This window comes from Scyliorhinus torazame, chromosome 4, assembly GCF_047496885.1.
Source record: "Scyliorhinus torazame isolate Kashiwa2021f chromosome 4, sScyTor2.1, whole genome shotgun sequence".
Classification (NCBI taxonomy): Eukaryota; Metazoa; Chordata; class Chondrichthyes; order Carcharhiniformes; family Scyliorhinidae; genus Scyliorhinus; species Scyliorhinus torazame.
The window spans coordinates 127,600,583-127,622,937 of NC_092710.1; the positions used below are offsets into that span (position 1 = coordinate 127,600,583).

Here is a 22,355-nt window from a genome sequence, read left to right on the forward strand (position 1 = left end):
GCCAAGGTGCATTGGATTGGTCAAATCCCAAGGTAACAAAGACACAAATGAGGGTTTCAGCAGCAGATGAACTGAGGTGAAGGGAATTTTATGGAGTTTGTATAGGTGGGTATGTGTGTTGGAAGAGATATGTGATCGACAGCTCATCTCGGGGTCAAAATTGACACCAAGGTTGTGGGCAATCTAGTTTAGTCTCAGGCAGTTGCTAGGTTGGGGGGTGGAGTCAGTAGCTGGGAAACAGTTTGGAGCGGGGACTGAAAACAATGGTTTCAGTCTTTGCAATATTTAATTAAGAGGAATTCTCTGCTCATCCAGTACTGGATGTCAATAAACAGTCTGATAATTTAGCCCCAGTGGAAGTGTTGAGATGGTGTTGAGGTAGAGCTGGGTGTCGTCAGCATACTGTAAAAATTGATGTTGTGCTTTCAGATGACATTGCTGAAGGACAACATGTAGATGCGAAATAGGACAGGACCAAGGGTAGATGCCTGGGGACAATCAGTGGAATCAATATGGGAGCAGAAGGAGAAGTTATTGATGGCAATTCTCTTGTTATGAATAAATAGCTAAGAATGCAACCAGGCAAGTGCAGTCTCATCCAGCCAAAAAACAGAGGAGAGGCATTGAATGAGAGGGACATGGCTAACTGTATTAAAGGCTGCAGACATGTTGAAAGGTGAGGAGGAATAGTTTATCTTTGTCACAGTCACAAAGCATGTGATCTATGACTTTGATGAGAACTGTTTTGGTACTGTAGCAGAAACCTATTGGAGGGATTCAAATATTGTGTTCTGGGAAAGATGGTAATGGTTTTGGTAAGCGATAGCAGATTCAAGGATGTTGGAGATGAAATGGAGGTTGGAGATTGGCCTATAGTTTGTATGGCTGGTCGGATCAAGAATTTGTTTTCTGCAGGGAGGGGTGATGACGGCAGATTCAAACGTTAGAGGGACAAGACCTGAAGAGAGAGGGCTAACATGAGGGTCAAGAGGGGAAGTTGGATGGGCAAGCAGTCGAGGTAGGAGGTGAGTCTTATGGAGAAGACAACCTCAGAGAAGACAGAAGAGGAAATAAGAGGCAAATTAGAGAAAGATACGAGTGCAGGGATAGGGCAAGGGGGAACTTAAGAGGATGTTTGGCCTGGGGGTTAGAGAAAGGGAGGGAAGCATTGTGGTCTGCTGATTGGATTGTCTTGATTTTGGTGACAAAGAGGTACGTGAGCCTCTCATACTTATTGTTGTAAGTAAGAATGGAAGACATGGGGAGAGAGGTTTAAGAAGAAGGTTTACAGCAGAGAAAAGAAGTCAGGGGTGTTAAGTAATGGGCTAAGAGACATTCCAATTAGTTGTCTCATTTATGTTAAGTATCCAATAATTGACACTGATATGTAAAGGGGCTTCAGTTGGCCTTTGTGTCAGGTGATGTGATGATAGAGTTTTGTGCAGAGTCTGTTAAAGTAAAATAAAGGTGTTTGTGGAAAAGGAGCAGAACCTTTGACTCTTTATACAGCAGCAGCTAATCGTCTAACAGGGGGGTGGGTGTTCAGTGGTGTGGTCAGGTGGTGGTGGGTGGTTAACTTTATATTCCAGAATGACCCTGGATTAGTGGACAGTTTTGGCAAACAAGAAGCAGGATCTAATATGCTTTTATGTGGCCCAGCTAGATTTGCTGGTATATTACTACAACACTCATGATTAAATTGCGGTTACCTGGCTGATGTATTTCCTCCATTACCACTGACTAAACTGGTCCAAGAGTTTAACTAATTGAGCTCAGCCATTACCAGCAACCTGTCGCCTGATGCATAGATCAACAGAAACATTGGAAAGGCATCTGCTGCTTTGTGCAGACTGACCAAGTGGAAAAATGGCTTTCTCACACGGAACACAAAAGTTTGACTGTTTCAAACTTGCATTCTCAGTATCCTGCTTTATGACTTTGCCTAGACAATGTATGCCAGCAAAGAATCACGCCTCAACAATGCCTCTTTACTGCCTCTGACGAATCCTCGGATTTGGGCCCTTGAGGTATCTAATATCCCAGCATGCACGCCATACTGAGCCAGCACTGCTTGGGATGACTTGGACCTGTGAGGATGGCAGGATCCCCAAGGACGTACTGCAAGCTCGCCACTGGCACCAGACCCACCCATCCCTTCATTTCAAAGATGTCTGCAAACGTGACATGAAGTCCTGTGACATGGACCACAAACACTGGTTGCCAGTGATTTCCAGGGCTGATGGACAGCAGGGACGGAGGGAGCAAAATGAGGAGCAGAGAAGAGGCAGCCCCTGGCAGGACATGAGACGACACCACAAAGAGAGAGCCAGATGCTACCAAACCAATCAGTGAGGAAACACAGAAGCCAATTTGCACACAGCAAACTCCAACAAACAGTAATTTGATCATGAATTCTTCTCCTTGGCCTCCCTGCCTCACCAGTGAAAACTTCAGTTGAATGTTTGGTGGTTGCGGATGGCACGATATGAGGACATGCCTTTTAAAAAAATAAAATCTGCTTAAATCTCAGGAAAGTCTGTCCCTATTTGAGTAACTATCCCAGTTTTAAAAAAATTTTGCGTACCCAATTATGTTTTTCCCAATTAAGGGGCAATTTAGCGTGGCCAGTCCACCTCACATCGTTGGGTTGTGGGGTGAGACCACGCAGACACGGGGAGAATGTGCAAACTTCACACGGACAGTGACCCAGAGCCAGGATCGAACCTGGGATCTCGGCGCCGTGAGGCAGCAGTGCTAACCACTGTGCCGCCAACTATCCCAGTTTTAGATATTATATCTGAACCATCTGCAAGGCATATATAAAAATAATGATTCGAAAGATCTTCTGCACTTAAGGAGGATCCACATTTTCACACAATGGGTTGAATAGGCTCAAAATCTTCTGATAAATATATAGTAGTTAGAGAGCTGCAAATGCAAGGCATCTTTGTCAAAATAGAAAGCTGGAAGAGGCATCTGTTTCTCAGTGAACTTTTCAAAGATATAAGAAAAAGAAACTCTAAGTGTTGCATTGATTTCCCTGGAAGCAGATCACCTTGAATCCATCTGGTTACAAAGAATTTTGACGGTAAATTATTCTTTCAGATGATATAGAGTAAAGGATTATAAGAAACCACATACTTTCCACTAAAAAGTACATATATGTCATACAATGAGTATAGAAACTCACGTTTACATTGCGGAGTCTTCCAATTATTACTCCACATTCCATCTTCTCTGCAAACAGCTATTGCTTGTTGACTAGATTCCAGTGTGAAGCCTTCACTGCACCGATAGTTGACCTTGCTGCCCATGCTGTAATCTCTGCCAAAGACTGAGCCATTTCCAGGAGTTTGGGGAATACCACAGCTGATTGCTGAAACAAAAGATGCAACTTCAAATTAGTTTGAACCTGACAAACTTCCTGATTTGTTTCAAAGGTAGACAAAGGGCATCATTTGTGAAAGGTGAGTTAGACAGAGTCACAAATATTTTACAATATGCTGATCGTTTTAATTATGCAGCTAGCTAAAATAGTCACTTAAATATAGCCAGGAATGGGTTGAGAATGGTTAAAATTGGATAATGGGGTCAATTGATGCCTCGGAGGTGGTCTCTTGCCCTTTTGCCTCAAGCCCAGAAAAGTGTGCATGAACCATGGTCAATGGCAGAATGAGAAAATTTTCAACGATGATGGTAGAATGAGTTAGATAATCGAGAAACAATGAGCGCGATTTAATGGAAAAAAGTTCAGTTTATTAAGTGGGGTGTTTCCCAGCACTTGCAGTGCCTAGAACGGCCCCGCTATTAAACAAAAATCTGCTTATTTTTCGGTCCTCAGCGAGGAATAAACCACTGAGTCCGCACCTAGATTCATTTACTGCACTAACAAGCTCAGCTCCCCAGTCCAGGGAGAGATTGGGGCACCATTTTTAAATGGTGCCTCGATCTGTTGACCCCCTCCCCCCCCAATGCCCCATTAAATAATTAGGGAGTCCTCCAGCACCCCACCACATAAAAACAGGCAGCCCTCGGCCCAATCCCCAACATAAGCAAGATGCTATCCTGGGCACCTTGGCACTGCCAGCCTAGCAGTGCCACATGGACATCCTGGCATTACCAGGATGGCACCCAAGTGGCACTAGCAGGGTGGCCAGAAGGCACTGCCAAGGTTCCAGGCTGGCAGTGCTACGGTTCCCGGGTGGAATTGGGAGTGTCAGGGTATCACCCCATCCACAGCCCAACCACCTGGCGGCCCCCGGTCACCTGCGAAACCCCCCCAAGTGCCGTCATGCCTGGTCCACATTTGTGGAAACTGGTGCTAAATGGCACTACAGCAGGGTCTCTGAGGAGAGGCCGTTTGATCCCACGCCTTGGGTAACTCCGGCGTCGACATAATCAAGTGAGACTAACTACTCAGTTGAATATGCAAATCTCGCTCATGCCCAGTGAAGGCGAGATCCAGATTGCGACGCCTCTCGTGAGATTTACTGGCCTCGTCGCGTCCTGAGTCGGGCACAGCGAGGTCAGTAGATTATGCCTACTGTCTGCTTACAGATGGTGGAGGTGGATCCTTCAGGAAGAACATTTGTGTTTTCTTCAGGCACACATGAGGAAGGTAATAGGAAACTACCTCATGTATTTTTTTCCCTTGTCATTTTGAACTCCAAAATGGGAACTTCTGATGAGTAAACGAAGTGGAAAGTGCAGGACTGTGAAGTGTGGAGAGATGACCAGAGGAGCTGTCCTTACGCAGAAAAATAGGATTGGTAATTAAATAAAAGCAGCAGTGTTGTATTTGCTCTGGACGTACAGTTACTTAGCCCTGGCAACGAAAAGGACAGGAGCAAAATCCAAGGGGCCTAATTTTTAACTCTGAGCTAGCTCTATGCCGTTTAAGATGTAGATAGAAACTCACTGAATGCTCCAGAAATGAAACCTGGGGGGGCGGGATTCTCCGAAATGGAGGCAGAGTGTCCGCGGCGTCGTGAACGCCGCCGCATTTCATGATGGCGCGAAACAGGCGCGGGCACTACCGATTCTGGCCCCCACAGGGGCCAGCACAGCGCTGGAGCGGTTCATGCCGCTGTCCTTCCCAGCACCAACTGGCGCCGCGCCAACCCGCGCATGCGTGGGGGACTTGCTCAACGCGCCGGCCCCGACGCAACATGGCGTGGAGGTTCAGGGGTCGGCCGCGTAACAAAATAGGGCCGGGGCTGGAGAGGCCCGTCCGCCAATCGGTGGGCCGCGATTGTGGGCCAGACCCCATCGGAGGCCCCTCCCTGGTGAAGGAGCCCCCTCCCCACCCCCACAGGCCGCCCCCCGACCCTGCGCGCAGAGTTCCCGCTGGCTGCAAGCAGGTGTGGACGGAGCCGGCGGGACTCTGCCGTTTCCACGTGGCCGTTCGGCCCATCAAGGCCGGAGAATCGGTGGCCTGGCCGCGGACAGCGGTCCACGACCGGCGCCATTCTAAACGCACCGGCGCAAATGGTGCCGATTTTACGCTCCTCAGAGAATCGCGCGTCAGGGCGGTGTGGCGCAGTTGCGCCGATTCTCCGGCCCGGCACGGGGCTCGGAGAATCCCGCCCGGGGTTTTTCAACACCAGGATCCCGGGCGGAATTCTCTGAAATGGAGGCAGAACGTCCGCACCGTCGTGAATGCCGTTGCATTTCACGACGCCACGAATCGGGCACGGGCACTACCAATTCTGGCCCCCTCAGGGGCCAGCATGGCGCTGGAGCGGTTCACGCCGCTCCAGCCTCCCTTCCCGGTGCCAACTTGGCACCGCACCAACACGCGCATGCGCAGTGGCGCCACGCCAACCCGCAAATGAGTGGGGGACTTCCTCAACGTGCCGGCCCCGATGCAACATGGCGTGGGGGTTCAGGGGCCGGCCGCGTACTAAAATAGGGCCGGGGCTGGAGAGACCAGCCCGCCAATCGGTGGGCCACGATACCGGGCCAGACCCCATCGGTGGCCCCTCCCCCGGTGAAGGATCCCATTTCCTCCTCCCACAGGCCACCCCCCAACCATTCACGCAGAGTTCCCTGCTGGCTGCGAGCAGCTGTGAACGGCGCCGGCGGGACTCTGCCGTTTCCGCGCGGCTGCTCGGCCCATTAAGTGCGGAGAATCGGCGGCCCAGTCACAGGCAGTGGCCTGCAACCGGCACCGTGCCAAACGCACGCAATGGCGCCGATTCTCCACTCCTCAGAAAATCGCGTGCCAGCCTTGGGGCGGCGTGGAGAATCCAGCCCCCCATCTATATCCAACCCGGCCATAGAGTAAAATTATACTGCCGAGTGGCCACTCGCTGATATTAGGTTAAGTCATGGGATTGGATACCAGGCCATCTTGATTTTGAGTGGGTTTCCTTGCTGCTTTCTTAGTAAAATTGGAACCCATCAGCTTTACATTGCGTAAGTATCTTGGGCAACTTTAACTGACCACAGCGTTGATTTTAACTCTTTTATGTGAAGGGGTTTTGAATGAGTTAAATCAGTCCCCAAAAGTCTGGTTTCCATTGACCAGAGTGGTTTAAAAATCACCTCCTAGAATCTCTGTCCTTGAATCACTTTGCCAAAAAATTATGGATGCTAAATATAATGCCATAATCAACATGCCATCAAGGTAAGAACTGCCAGGATGGAATGTGAATAACAGATTTAGAAAGCAATCAATGCAAGTGTGAGCAGAGATATTAGCATATGCGCATTTACGATAAATTTTAGAAAGTTTAGATCCAATTGCATATACAAATCTTGAGATGGTATCATTGTTTTTTTGCACGTTGTGCTGGCACAAATCTCTACACACAATGACACAGTCATAGGGAACCGCAGCTTCATCAATCGAAAATCCATTATTGAAGTTAGGAAGGTTAGGAAATTCAATCAGATACGGAAATAAAGACCCTGATTTTGGATTTGGCACCTTATTTAATTGATCCGTAAAATGCTTTCAGTAAATTATGCAGAAATATTATTTCAACAGCCATCTCTAATGAGGCAATTGCATCTGGGCGTCAGAATCTTACAAAGCAGATCCAATTTATAAAAAGTCACAGGTTGTTTCTGAGACATTTCCTTGCTGGGGTCTGCCTGCGAGTTGGCACTTGTTCTGGCTGGAAGAATCGGCGCCATTGCTGATCCAAGATTCCCTTAGCAGGTCCAGATCAAAGAGATGGGCCAAATGCTTGACTCTTTGTGCTGACTGGCTAGCCTGGTGTCCAACAGATATCCTGTAGCTATTGATTTTACTGTTACTTTGGTATTTGAATCTGTTTTATAATTTGTGGTACAAAGCTCTCAGATTCACATCAGTTCTTACAGGTCACATCTGCAATTTCTTTTTTATATGGTCAGAGAACAAATGGTTCATCAAGGAACGATTCTTTTTTTTTAAGCCACCTATCTCTAGTTTGGTTGTACATATTCAGTTGAAAAAAACTCCCTTCTGGATCATTTTGAGGCACAGGGGCCTTTTAATATAAATGCCTGAAGTGGCTTAAATAACAAATTTTGGAGTCATGCTTCATGCAGTAATATATTTCTTAATGCATGGGAAGTGAAGTCACCAAACTCACTAATAGTTCACTAAAGGATGTATTTTATGTTTAGACACATCTGGCATAGCATGGGAGTACATAATATGAAATTGTGCATCCATAGCCTTGAGATAGATATCTGCTCAAATATCTTAAGAATTACTTTCATGTGATTTGAGGCATAAACAGAAACACAAGGAGGATGCTGTTTGTCAGAAATAAGTTGTGGGACCATAAGCCACTTCAAAGGTGAGGTTTGGCTCTTATTTCCTGGGCCCACTTCATCCACAGTACAGCACTCCCCATTGTTGGAACCTACCAGAAACCCTCTCCCCAATGATCCCAGGATTTAACTCATTGTTTCCAGATTTACCCCTTCCTGGAGCCTGGTGACTTCCTTGCTCCTCTGTCCCTCTCGGTACAGAATCACAGAATTGCTATGGTGCAGAAGGAGGCCATTTTGCCCATTGTGTTTATACCGACTCTCCAAATGGGCACCGTGGCTCAGTGCCATTCCCCATACCCCTGCACGATGCTTCTATTCAAGTAGTTTTGTGAAAGTTTTGCTACATTCTGAGACCCTACCCCATTACTGCCCGATTGGGATGTTCTTCTCAAATCGTACCCTCAATGCTGATCAGTCACCCTCCTTGGTAATGTTACTCAGCATAACGGGAACATTTTGGCAGCAAAAAACAGAGAAATCTGGATTTTGATTCAGATTCCATCATTTACAAAGTTTTGCTTTAATTTTCGGAAAATCTCAGACTCCCTGAAGTCATCACCTTAGTGGAATGACTGCAGCACTGTCATGAGATCATTCCACCATATCAGTAAGGCCACAGTCATGTGCAATAGGAAGGAAATTGAAATGTGTGAAAAGTATGACTGTGAATTAAACTTATTTGATGTACGCAAGTTAGAGTAAATGACTGAAAATATTACAGTTCACAAATATTCACGGTGCTCTACATAATGTAAACTAAAACATCTCTGATATTTTGGGCTTGTAACCACAATTTTCAAATGTGCAAGTTGAGAAATATGACTTGAAGCAATAGGTGCTATTTTCCCACCCCGTTGCACCAGGTGCCAATCCCATTGCGCTGGGTGCATTGCGTGAGAGGCCCACGATAGGTTTCACGCCATGCATCAAGCATGATACACCTGACCTGCTACACCTGGTGCGACCTGGACCAGGCCCTCGCTGGGTGTGATCCAAATAATCATATTTAAATGATCCATTAAGCTCAGTGAAGGGGAGCTTGAAAGGGGGCGGGGCCTGAAAGGGGCAGGACTAAAAGATGGAATGCCCTCACTGACTTAAAAGCAGGGAGGGGTATGTTCACTTGGGGGTGGAGGCTATGCCCTGATGCCCATGAGAATTTATAGGTGTGGGTCACCGTCATGCCTTTATGTGTGTGTGTGTTGGGAGGGAGGCGGAGGGGAATGGGGGGAGCGTCAGGTAGGCACTTAGTGAAGGGAGGGGATATGTTGCCTCTCCGGGGTCGAGGATTGAGGTTACTGCCTATGTCTGCGGGGTGCAGTAACATCCATAGATGGAGGGTGTGGGGGACCCGCTCTCTCACCTTTGAGATCTGGGCACCCTTTAAAAATAGCACCCCAATCTCTGAGGAGCACGTCTTGCCGGCGACTTTAGTTCCCCACTGCAGAAGAAATTTCAAAGTGTGGGATTTACTGGTGAGAAACTACCCAAGCTCCAAATAAAATGACAAAGTGTGGGTGAATATCTGTCTGGATCGTACCCAAACACCCGACGAGAATCAACCCACCCAAACGCCCAATATCCAATAAAGCATTATTCTGTAAAAATGCTAATTATATTTCTGGGAGAGAAACAAGAGTGAGGAGTTCCAGACCTTTATTTGTCACAATAAGCCTTTGTCAAGCATTTGAATGGATTCCTGATCATCATGTTGGGTATTTTTAAGCAGGCAAAGAATGTTTGGCAAGCATTTTTTAATGACAGTAATGGCCTTTTAAATACATTCCATAATCCTCTTGTTATAGATCACTACTGAATGGAGACACAGAACTGCATAGTGGGCACAGCTACAAGTCCTGTGTGACACTGCAGGCTGCACCTGGTTGTGCTTCGCTCTATGAAAGCATGCACAAAGCTCGACTCCTATTGGCAGCTTGATTAATGGGAGCGAGGAGGCAGTTTCATTCATCATGAAGATTCAATGGTATACTTATAAAGAGGAGATTCAACAGACCACCTGAGAATTATTTAATCTTAGTTGGATTGGAGTTACGCTGCACTCAACCTGAAGGCCAAATGCTGTATGGCAGCCTCCTGAGCAGTGCTTCACACTGCTAGCCTTTCGTGTGTCTGCGAGTCAGCCGGAGACCACTGAATTGTAAATGATAGGAGTGTGGACGCGCACCCGAGTTCACTTCATAATGACCTGAAAGTGGTATTGCAATTGCTGTTTGAATGGTCTTTATCACATTCATTCAAAGAATGTATGAAAAGCACTCTGTGGGCCATTAACAGCATCAACCCTGAAACATAATTTAGCAGTGCATTCAGCGCACTCTGGATCCAAGATCATGCTGTTTCAAAAATGCTGTATTTAAAACATGCTAGCATCGTGAAAGCTGCAAAATCTTTAGATCAGTTTTGAAATATCAAGAACAAATTCAGACAGCGATCAAATTTGATGTTAGTCTGGTTCCAAAATGAGGGAACCATAAATAACAGATAGTCAGCGATAAATCCAACATGGAATTCAGGCGGAAATTCTTTATTCTGAGAGTGGAATTTGCTGCCACATGAAGCAGTTAAGATGAATTGCATTGATACATTTAAAGGGAAGCTATACAAACACAAGAGGGAGAAAGGAATAGAAATTTATGCTGATAAGCGTTTTGATGAAGAGGGATGGGAGATGCTTTGTGTGGTGTATAGACAAGCCTCGCACTTGTGCTCTATATTCTATATTATTTGCCAAGCAGTACATGGTGGGAATGTTAAAGGAGAAAAAAAAATTCCAGTGGCACAGTATTAGCACTGCTGCCTCACAGAACTAGAGGCTCTGGCTCAATTCCTGTCTTGGGTAACCGTCTGCGTGGAGTTTGCACTTTCAGTGTCTGCGTGGGTTTCCACCGGGTGCTCCGTACCTCCTATAGTCCAAAGATGTGCAGGTTAGGTAGATTGGCCATGCTGAAATTGCCCCATAGTGTCCAGGGCTGTACAGGTGAGGTTATGGGGATGGGGCGGAGGAATAAGCCGATGTAGGTTGCTCTTTCAGAAGGTCGGTCCAGACATGATGGGGTGAATGGCCATCTTCTGCACTACAGGGGTTCTGTGATGCATCTATGATTAAAGTAATGAACAAATGTACAAGGTTCTATTTCTAAAATACATTATTTGATTCCAGGATGTTACCAGGATTGGAAAATTGAGGAAAGAGCGCATGGACTGAGATTGTTCCCCTTGGAACAGACGAGGCTGAGGGAAGATTGGATTGAGATGCACAAATTGTGAGAGGCCTGGACAAGTGGATGGAAAGGGCCTAGTTATCTAAGCAGAGAGGTCAGTGACTAGGGGGAATACATTTAAAGTCATTGGTAGAAGGATCAGAGGGGAGATGAGGACATTTCCTTTTCACCTAGAGAGTGGTCAGGGTCTGGAACCCCGTTTTCTGAACGGGTAGTTGAGACAGAAAACCTCGACTCATTTAAAAGGTGCTTAGGTTTGCAGCTGAATTGTTGCAGCTTGCAGGACTACAGACCAAATGCTGGAAAGTGGGGTTCGGCTGGGTGGCTTGTTTTTCCAGCCACTCAGACACAAAGGGCGCGATTCTCTGATCGCGGGACAGAGTGTCCGCGCCGACGTGAACGCCGTCGCGTTTCACGACGGCGCAAAATGGGCGTGGGCATGAGCGATTCTGTCCCCCACAGGGGGCCAGCACGGCGCTGGAGTGGTTCACGCCGCTCCAGCCTCACCTCCTGGCACGCACTGGCGGCGGCGCCAACCCACGCATGCGCAGTGGCGACGCGCCAACCCGTGCATGCGCAGTGGCTTTACGGAACTCGCCGGCCTCAGCGCAACATGGCGCGGGGGTGCTGGGGCTGGATGCGCAACAAAGTAGGCCCGGGGGAAGAGAGGCTGGCCCGCCGATCAGTGGGCCCCGATCGCAGGCCAGACCCCATCGGAGGCCCCTCCCCCGGGGATGGAGTCCCCCTTCCCCCCCCACAGGCCGCCCCCCAACCCTTCGTGCAGAGTTCCCGCCGGCAGCGACCAGGTGTGGACAGCGCCGGCAGGACTCTGCTTTTTCCACGGGGCCGCTCGGCCCATCCGGGCCGAAACATCGACGGCCCGGCCACATACAGCGGCCCGTGACCGGCGCTGCGCGAAACGCACCTGTGCAAATGGCGCCGATTCTCCGTACCTCAGAGAATCGCGCGCCGGCGTTGGGGCGGCGTGGTGCGGTTGCGCCAATTCTCCGGCCCGGCGCGGAGCTGGGAGATTCGCACACAATGAAACTGTGCGGCATGGACAAGCTGGGCCGAAGGACCTTTTTCCATGCTGTAAACATCTATAACTCTAATGGGTCAAGTGGCTTCGTTCTGGCCCTTGAACTATCTATGATTCCACTATCACTCTAAATATTTTTGTGGATTTTGTATATGTCAAGTTGAAGGATGTGGGTGATAATGAATGCAATGTTTTCCATTTTAGGCAGTCAATTTCAGCATTGAGGATTCCTGGGTCAGATATAGCACTGGAAAGCAAAACTCTTTTCACTGTGCTGAAACAATATGTTGCTCACCTATACCCTGAGAGCAGCATCCATTACCGTATTAATGTGACAATTTTTTATATCCCAAACCAATTATCCCATAATCAATTAGTGTCACATTCAGTTTGATGCTCTGAGTGCATACCCACTGGGAACTGGGGTGTTGCTTAGATTAATTTAATATAAAAGCCATACAGCCAACAGGCTGAATGAGAGGACTGGATTTGAACCCTGCTTCCAAACTTAAAGCCCATTGTATCACCTGGTTGCCTAATCCATGTTAAAACGAACAAAATTTATCAGCCGAAAAAAGACTTCAAATCAAAACTTCATCAATTTCCAACTCCCACCCTTCTCTCAGTTTCACACGGTTCCTTTCTGACTTTTCCCTTCCCTCCGTTGACGTCCTCGTCTCCATTTCTGGTGACAGGCTATCAACCAATATTCATTATAAGCCAAATGACTCCCACAGCTACCTCGACTACACTTCCTTGCACCCTTCACCTTGCAAGGATTCTATTCCATTCTCCCAGTTTCTCTGTCTCCATCGCATCTGTTATGATGATGTAACCTTCCACAATATCGTTTTTAACAGAGTTTCATATTCCTCAACAGAGTTTCTTATTCCTCTTCCACCGTGGCTGAGAGGGTCATCAACTGTGGCTGCCACATTTCCCACTCTTCTGCTTTCACTCATTCCCTTTCCTTCCAGAACAACTATAGGGTTCCCCTCATCTTCAAGTGCGACTCCACCAGCCTCTGTATTCAATAGGTCATTTTCCAGCATTTCTTCCACCTTCAACACGATTCCAACACCAAACACATCTTTCCCTTTCAACATTCCAATGGGACATTTCCTTCCGCAATACCCTGGGCCCCCTCGAGTCACCCGCTACACCTTGCCTCCTTCCCATAGTAGCTTTATATTCAAATACAGGAGATGTAATACCAGCCATTTAACCTCCTCTCTCCTCACTGTCCAAAGCCTCAAACACTCCTTCCAAGTGAAGCAGCGATTCATAGATACTGCCATAACCTGCAGAGTATGGCCAATATTTTCTGTTTTTATTTCAAAAACATCAGTTTTCAGTCCCTTGAGGGCGATTTTCAATCTGCTGCAAAATATTCCATGCTCGCAACATAGTTTTCTCGACATGGGCTGAGACAAAACGCAGACTGGGTGACCACTTTGAAGAACACCTCCATTCAGCCGGCAGGCATGAACTTGGGTTGTAATTTTAATTCACCACCTTGCTCTCGGACCAACATTTCTGTCCTTGGATTACCCACTGCACTGCCCCAGTGAAGCTGAACAAAATTTTGAAGAACTAGTTCTTATTTCTAATGCTTGTATGTATATTCATATGTTTGTATGAACAGACCCTCATCATTTGGCTAGGCACTTTACAGCCTTCAGGACTCAATTACCTGAGTTTAACAATTTCAGACTCGAATCTCAGTGCCTTTTCTCTGCACGTTTAATTTCTTTCTCTTATTTTGTGCTTACAGTCAGCAGCACATCAGCTCTCGGCCCACCACGTGTTTCACTGTCCCTTTTCTTGCCTCATCGCCATTACCTTTGACTCTGGAATATTGACTCGTCTATCATTCAGTCCCTCTCAGATCTTCCTTTGTTCCCTGTCCCACTTACCCCTTGCTCAAAACATTATTTCTCTAACTTTTCCCAGTTCCGACGAAAGGTCATAGGCTTGAAACACTAATTCTGCTGCTCTCCACAGATCATAGATCATAGAATTTACAGTGCCGAAGGAGGCCATTCGGCCCATCGAGTCTGCACTGGCTCTTGGAAAGAGCACCCTACCCAAGGTCAACACCTCCACCCTATCCCCATAACCCAGTAACCCCACCCAACACTAAGGGCAATTTTGGACACTAAGGGCAATTTAGCATGCCCAATCCACCTAACCTGCACATCTTTGAACCATGGGAGGAAACCGGAGCACCCGGAGGAAACCCACGCACACACGGGGAGGACGTGCAGACTCCGCACAGACAGTGACCCAAGCCGGAATCGAACCTGGGACCCTGGAGCTGTGAAGCAATTGTGCTATCCACAATGCTACCGTGCTGCCATAACCTGCTGAGTATGGCCAATATTTTCTGTTTTTATTTCAAAAACATCAGTTTTCTGTCCCTTGAGGGCCCACATTCATTCAGGTGACACAAAGGTCACACAGTTTGAGGGACAAGCACATTTGTTATAAACTTTAAATGACCAGAGACATACAAGGTTTGTAATCTGAATTAAACCTGCTCAAATCCTTTGGGTAAGTGCCTAAATCAATGGACATTTTTCAGATTTCACCTCAATATTAATTTTAGTGGTTTCATCTTTGCTGACTGATATCATGTCTGTTTTCCTGCCACTTGGCCTCAGTTTAATCATTTGGAAAAAGCAAAAAGGTTGAAGGATTAAGTTTGGTTGGTTCTTTCTGTCGGAATTCACTAACTTGTATCCAGTCAGCTGGAGTTAAATGGAAATAGCAGCTTCCTTTGAGAATCTGTACAAAATGTACCTGACACAAAGGTAACTATTAAGTAGTGGCTCAAGTGATTTTTAAACCTAATCATCTACAGTCACGTATAGTTTTACGTACAAGAACAGAGGATGCTGGAAAAATACAGCAGGTCTGCCAACATCTGCTAGGAGAGAAACAAAGTTAACGTTTCGAGTCCTTGGACTCTTCGTCAGAACTGAAAGGAGGCAGAATGTGTTAAAGCTGGAAGAACTGCAACAGAAAGTGGCAACTTTAAGAACAAAAGAAGGTGACCTGCTCTGAGGGAGTTGGGGGGGGAGGGAGCATTTTTTGAGGCAACAGATGTATGGGATATCAAAAAGGTGGAAGGTTGAAGTGGGAAGGAACAACCAAAATCTAAAGTTGCCAAACTCAACATTGAGTCCTGAGGGCAGTAACATGCCCAACCGGAAGATGGGATGCTTCTCCTCCAGATTGAGCCGGGCTTCACTGGAGCATTGCAGCTGGCCAAGTACGGACATGGGGGCATGAGAGTGAGGTAATGAGTTAAAATGGCCCATAACAGGAAGGTTGGGGTCATGCTTGTGAACTGAGCGAAGTTGTTCCACAAAGTGGTCACCCAGTCGCCGCTTAGTCTCCCATATGTAGAGGAGACCGTATTAGGAGCAGCAAATACAATAAACCAAACTGAAGGATGAGCAAGTGAAGCATAACCTGAAAGGAGTATTTGGGACCTGGAACGGCGAGGAGGGAGAAGTTAAAGGGGCAGGTGTTACACCTTCTGCGAATGCAGGGGAAGGTGCCTTTGGAAGGTAATGGGCAGTTGGGTTTTATGGGAAAGTGGACCATGGTGTCAAGGATGGCGTGATCCCTGCAGAATGCTGCTGTAGGGGAAGTTGTGTTTCATTGTGGCATTGTGCTGGCTCTGGCGGAAATTGACGACGATGATCCTTTAAATGTGGAGGAGAGTGGAGTGAATAATGAGGACAGGGGGGCCCTATCATGGTTCTGGGAAGGAGAGGAAGGGGTGAAGGCAGATGCACAAGAAATAGGTCAAACCAAGTGAGGGCCCTGTTAACCACAGGTGGGGGGAAACCTCGGTTAAGATCAATGCAGACATTTCTGAAGCACCATTTTCAAAGGTAACATCAGCGGAACAGATGCGATGGATGCGGAAAAACTGGGAGAATGGGATGGAGACATTACAGAGCCCACTAAGGCCCATTCCCGCAACTCTTTTTCTGTTCCATCGATGGCTGAGAGTGGTGAACCTGGAGGATAAAAGCCCTCAAGAAAGAACGAGACTGAGAACGGAGCCAGGACGATAAGAGGAGAAACGGCGAGATTGAGAATGGAACTGGGTGGATCATAGAATCATAGAATTTACAGGGCAGAAGGAGGCCCTTTGGCCCAACGAGTCTGCATTAGCCCTTGGAAAGAGCTCCCTACTTGAGCCCACACCTCCACCCTATCCCCATAACACAGAAACCCCACCTAACCTTTATTGTTTGGACACTAAGGGGCAATTTATCATGGCCAATCCACCTAACCTGCACATCTTTGGCCTGTGGGAGGAAATCAGAGCACCTGGAGGAAACACACGGGGAGAAAGTGCAAATGCCACACAGACAGTCACCCGAAGTCGGAATAAAAGAACTTGAGTAAAAGCGAGATTGAAAATGGAGCGCTGGCTTGGAGTTTTGAGTTCCTAAGCTGATGTCAGGATACCAAAGTGACGAGGGTCAAATGGAAGCAGTTGATTGGGTGAGTACAGTCAGGTAAGTATTTACGATTTTTATCGCTTATAATTTGTAAGGTCTATATTTTGTGGTCTATAGTTTGAAGGGCTATATTGTGTAATAACGAGGACCAGGGAATAAAGGCCCCAGAGTAATTGATATTATTTGATTTTATATATCTTCCAAAAGGTTTATTTTAAAGGGCAAGTAATGGTTGGAGAGCTTAAAGCAGTGGAGTGCTCCTCCTACACTTTGTAGGAAGCCAGAAACATTTCTGGTGATTGGGCCAGTATGTGTGCAGGAAGTGTCTCGAGCTGCAGCTCTTGAAAGCCTGGGTTTTGTAGCTGGAGTGGCAGTTTAGTACACCATGAAGCATCTGTGAGGCAAGAGTATCACGGAAAGCACATACAAAGTTGGTCATGCCACAGGCTCACATGCCACAGGACGGAAGGGAATGGGTGACCATCAGACAGAGCAAGAGGATTAAGCAGGCAGTACAGCAATCTCCTGTGGCCATTCTCCTGCAAAAGAGATGTACCACTTTGGATACAGTTGGGGGGGGGGTGGCCTCTCAGGGGAAAGCAGCAACAGACAAATTTGTTGCACCGCGGTTGGCTCTGCTGCACAGGGGAGAAGGAAAAAGTGTGTGAATGCAATAGTTACAGGGGATTCAAATGTAAGTATAATAGATAGGCTTTTATGTGGCGGCAAACAAGACCCCAGGATTGTATGTTGTTGTTATGTAACCGAGAATACATTCCTGCTGGTAAAGCATCACATGATATGGAGTGATATCAGTAAAGTGTTTGTGCAGGCTTTTCAGTTCTCCAACTTAAATTGTACAAGCAACACATCTTAATAAAATCTCTCATCACATTTGAAAGAATGCAGAGTGTGTGCATCTCTGTACATTTTCTCTTATCAGCTAACAAAGAAACATAACAAAAGAGAAAACTGGCGATGCAGATTGAGGCAAGAAAGAATTGTGGAAGAAGAAATCTGTGTACGCAATGTCAGGAGCAAAGGAAGATGCGGGACCATACGCATATACACACACACACACATATACACTCAACATGCAACCCAATTTTTGTTCTGGATGAGAACCCCAAATAATTTTTCTACATTCATCATACCTCCCTTCTTAAATAAAACGAACCAGCAATATGAAAATGTGGCTCCATTTTCCAAAGCCTTTTCAACTTTAAAAACTACTCATTATGAACACTACTATTACACCATATGGTACATATTGTCATATTATGCATGCAAATTTAAACATCAGTATTGTCCATTTCATTCTTCCTTTCCCAACTTTAAACATTCCATTCCTCTTACATCTCAAAGTTGTGATTTGTCACAATCAACTTTTCTCTTCCTGCCACATTTATAATTATTAAGTTAAATGGCCATAGCAATAAACTCCATCCAAACAGTCTTGCATTTCTAAACTATCTAGAAACTCCAATGGATCACGGTTTGTATAAACAATTGTCTCTGATGTGTTGTTAGCAACATAAATGTCAAAATGTTGAACACCAATACCAAACTCAATGTCTCCTTCTTGACAGTCAAATACTTCTTTTGATGAATTTTTAGTTTTCTGAAAAAAATAACCAACAGGTCTTTCTATGCCTTTGTTGTCTTCTTGTAAAAGTACAGCACCTACACCCACATCACTTGCTTCAATGGCCACTTTAAACTGTCTGTAATAATTTGGTGTTGCAAAAACTGGTGTGGTGGTTAACACAGTTTTCAGGTTGTATGACATTCTGACATCCAATTAAATTTCAGGTTCTTTTTTTGAAAGTTCAGTCAGTGGTACAACCCCACTGCTGAAATTTGACATGGATTTTCTGTAGAAACTATTCATGCCCAGAAATCTCAGAACTTCTCTCCTCGTTGATGGTATTATGAAAGCCCCAATAGCTTTTATTTTCACATTCCGTGAGGCCACCTGACCATGTCCAACAGTATGGCCTACGAATTGCCTTGGGCTTTAGCAAACTCACTTTTAGTCAAGTTTGCCAGACGATCGAACAATTATAGAATCCCTAAAGTGCAAAATGAGGCCATTCGGCCCAAATTCCTTCAAATGTTCCAAATTCTCCTTCCACGTTTGACTGAACACCACCAGATTGTCTATGTACACTGCACAATTCTTTAGTCCAGAAATGACCTTGGCGGTCAGTCTTTGGAATGTTGGTGGCACATTCTTCATTCCGAACCACATAACTTTAAACTGCTACAGACCATGTGGTGTTACAAAAGCCAAAACCTCTTTCGCCCATTCTGATAAAGTTACTTGCCAGGATTCTTTAAGTAAATGAAGTTGGTAATAAAATTCACTTGTCCCACATTTCCAATACAGTCTTCAAAACGAGGAAAATGATACAAATCTGACTTCGTAACTATGTTGACTTTCCTATAGCCTTCAAGCAATTGTTGCATTCCATCTGGTATTGGTACCATCGCAATAGGTGAGCTCTAATTGCTGCAACTAACTTCAATGATATCAATCTTAAGCAGGCTTTCAATCTCCTTTTGTATCTGAGCCAACTTTAGTGGATTTAATCTATATGGATGTTGCTTAATGAGAATAGAATTTCCGACATCTACATCATATATAATCACCTTTCTTCCCACATATAGCTCTTTGTGATTGTAATAACTCTTTCACGTCCCTCCGATTCTCCTCTGGAAGGTAGCTTATCCATAAGACCATAAGACATAGGAGCAGAATTTGGCTACTCGGCCCATCGAGTCTGCTCCGCCATTCAATCATGGCTGATATTTTCTCATCCCCATTCTCCTGCCTTCTCCCCATAACCCCTGATCCCCTTATTAATCAAGAACCTATATATCTCTGTATTAAAGACACTCAGTGATTTGGCCGCCACAGCTTTCTGCGGCAATGAGTTCCACAGATTCACTACCCTCTGGCTGAAGAAATTCCTCCAAAGTATTTTAATGAAATTTTGTATTATTTCCTCAATGTCCAATCTAACTCGAGGAATGTTAAATTCAGAATCATCTGGATTTATCTCTCCTCCCTGAGCTAAAATGAATAACTCTTCCTCCTTCTTTCCTTCCCTTTTGAGCATATTAACATGACACACTGTGAGCTTTCCTTCTATTTGGCATTCTTATCAAATAATTCACCTCACTCAATTTCCTTTTGATTTGATACTAAATCTTGCTTTTAATGGTTCAGATTCCACTGGTAATAATATTAATACTTTCTCCCCGTGAAAAAAACTACAAGGTTTTGATTTCTTATCCGCCTCTTTTATCATCACGTGCTGTGACAATTTTCAATGCTTTCTAGCCAACTCACCCTTTTTAATCTCGATAAAGTTTGGCAAATAGTCCAACAAGGTAGTCTCAGAACGTTGACTCATCAATTTTTATTAGGTGCATCCCTAATTGCGAATAGTAAAAATGGAAATCTAGGAGACACATCCATTGTGGTCAACAAAAACAGATTCCGACTTTTTGTCTTAGGAAGGGTCCCATGCAATTAATTAGGACTCTAGTGAAAGGTTCCTGAAATGCCGAAATGGGTATTAAGGGGGTATTAAGGGTGTTGGTTTGATTACCTCTTGAGGCTTTCCCATTACCTGACATGTGTGACATGTATAGCAAAATTCCACTACATTCTTGTAGTCCAGGCCAATAAAAATGTGTTTGTATTTTTTCTTGAGTTTTCCTTAGTCCTAAATATACCACCTACTGGAACCTCATTCATTACCCACAAAACCTCCTTTCTATAACCCACTGGTAATACAACTTGATGAACTTCTAGCCATTTATCTTCTGCCTGAATATGTAATGGTCTCTTCTTCCTCACAAAAACATTATTTCTAATGTAATAATACACCGGTATGCACTCAGATTCTATTTTTGTGTATGCTTTCTGACACAAATGTTTTATCTCTGAATCCTTCCATTGTCACACTAACAATTTTCCTGATCTAAAGATATCTGCTTCATCCTCCACCTGTTCTTGTATTTTAGCATCCATCTAGTCAAAGATTGTTTTTTAGAACTGAACCTCAGCTTCCCTATTTTTACTCCCTTGATTTCTCCTCCTCCTGTCTCAAACTGTGGTTTAGTGATCTTGATACCTCAGTTTGGAAGAAAAACCACCAGGATATGCTTCTTTCAACACCTCAATTATTTGACTTTCTGTCGGCTTTTCAAGCACAGAAGGTATCACTCTAGCTATATCATTACCCAAGATGAACTGTACCCATGAAAAAGGTTGGGCGTCATTCTCCGACCCCATGACGGGTCGGAGAATGGCCGTTGGCCGCCGTGAATCCCGCTCCCTCCCCCGCCGAAGTCTCCGGTACCGGAGATTGGGCGGGGGCGTGAATCGGGCTGCGCCGGTTGGTGGGACCCCCCGCTCAATTCTCAGGCCCGGATGGGCCGAAGTCCCGCCCAGAAATTGCCTGTCCCGCCGGCGTAAATCAAAGCTGGTATTTACCGGCGGGACCAGGCGGCGCGGGCGGGCCCCGGGGGGCGATCTGACCCCGGGGGGTGCCCCCACGGTGGCCTGGCCCGCGATCGGGGCCCACCGATCCACGGGCGGGCCTGTGCCGTGGGGGCACTCTTTCCCTTCCGCCTCCGCCACGGCCTCCACCATGGCGGAGGCGGAAGAGACTCTCCCCACTGCGCATGCGCGGGAAACTGTCGGTGGCCGCTGACGCTCCCGCGCATGCGCCGCATTTCTGCACCAGCTGGCGGGGCACCAAACGCCATTTCCGCCAGCTGGCGGGGCAACAAACGCCATTTCCACCAGCTGGCGGGGCGGAAATCCCTCCGCCGCCGGCCTAGCCCCTCAATGTTGGGGCTCGGCCCCCAAAGATGCGGAGCATTCCGCACCTTTGGGCTGGCACGATGCCCGTCTGATTGGCGCCGTTTTTGGCGCCAGTCGGCGGACATCGCGCCGTTGGGGGAGAATTTCGCCCGTAATTTCTCAAACACTCCAACCACGAATTCACCACTTTTCACTGGACCTCTAACCTTACCTTACATAATGGAATATTACTCACTTCAGCAGTAATTCCACATATTACCACCCTTTCCGGCAATACATTTCTGAACTACTGGAATTGAGGTGCACTTAAAAATCAAGCGAAACAGGACACCACAATGTCTCAAAGCTAGAACTGTGCCATACGCCATGAGGTCAAAAGTTGAAGAAATAGATGAACTAGTCAAAATAGGGATCATAGAACTAGTTGCTACAAGGAATGGGCAACACCAATAGTTCCTGTGTTAAAACGTGATGGCTCAGTGAGAATATGTGAAGAATTTAGATTAACCTAGCATTAGGCGTAGATCATTATGCACTGTCGCTGATTGAAAACTTGTTTGCTGGACTCTCTTGAGGGCAGAAATTCAGTAAAATCCATCTTTCACAGGCATATCTGCAGATAAATGTGGCTACTCACCATTGTCACACACAAGGGTCTGTTTTGTTACAGAAAACTTCCTTGTCAAATAACATCTGCTCCTGCTCTTTTTCAGAGATTCATGAATCAAATTCTAAGTGGGCTTAATGGAGTCCAATATTACTTAGATGATATACTTACCATGAACAGGAACACGTGGAGAATTTGGAAGTTACTCTGAAATGTTTACAGAGCCACAGCCTGAGAGTTAAAAAGGAAAAGTGCGACTTTTTAAAATTATCCACAAAGTACCTGGGTCAAATCTTCAATAAAGCTGGCTATACAAGGAACCAAAGAAGATGGTAGCAACCTAAGAGGCACCACATCCTCAAAATGTGACACA

At 46.0% G+C, this 22,355-nt stretch overlaps 1 protein-coding gene across 1 annotated transcript in view; it reads right to left on the reverse strand.

Moving 5' to 3' along the window:
• The window catches only part of LOC140410474 (CUB and sushi domain-containing protein 1-like), a 3,392,839-nt gene that overhangs the window by 232,068 nt on the left and 3,138,416 nt on the right, over window positions 1-22,355 (reverse strand). The window contains exon 50 of the mRNA XM_072498599.1: window positions 3,191-3,376. Coding sequence (XP_072354700.1) covers window positions 3,191-3,376 — 186 coding nt within the window. The remainder of the gene's footprint in view (window positions 1-3,190; window positions 3,377-22,355) is intronic.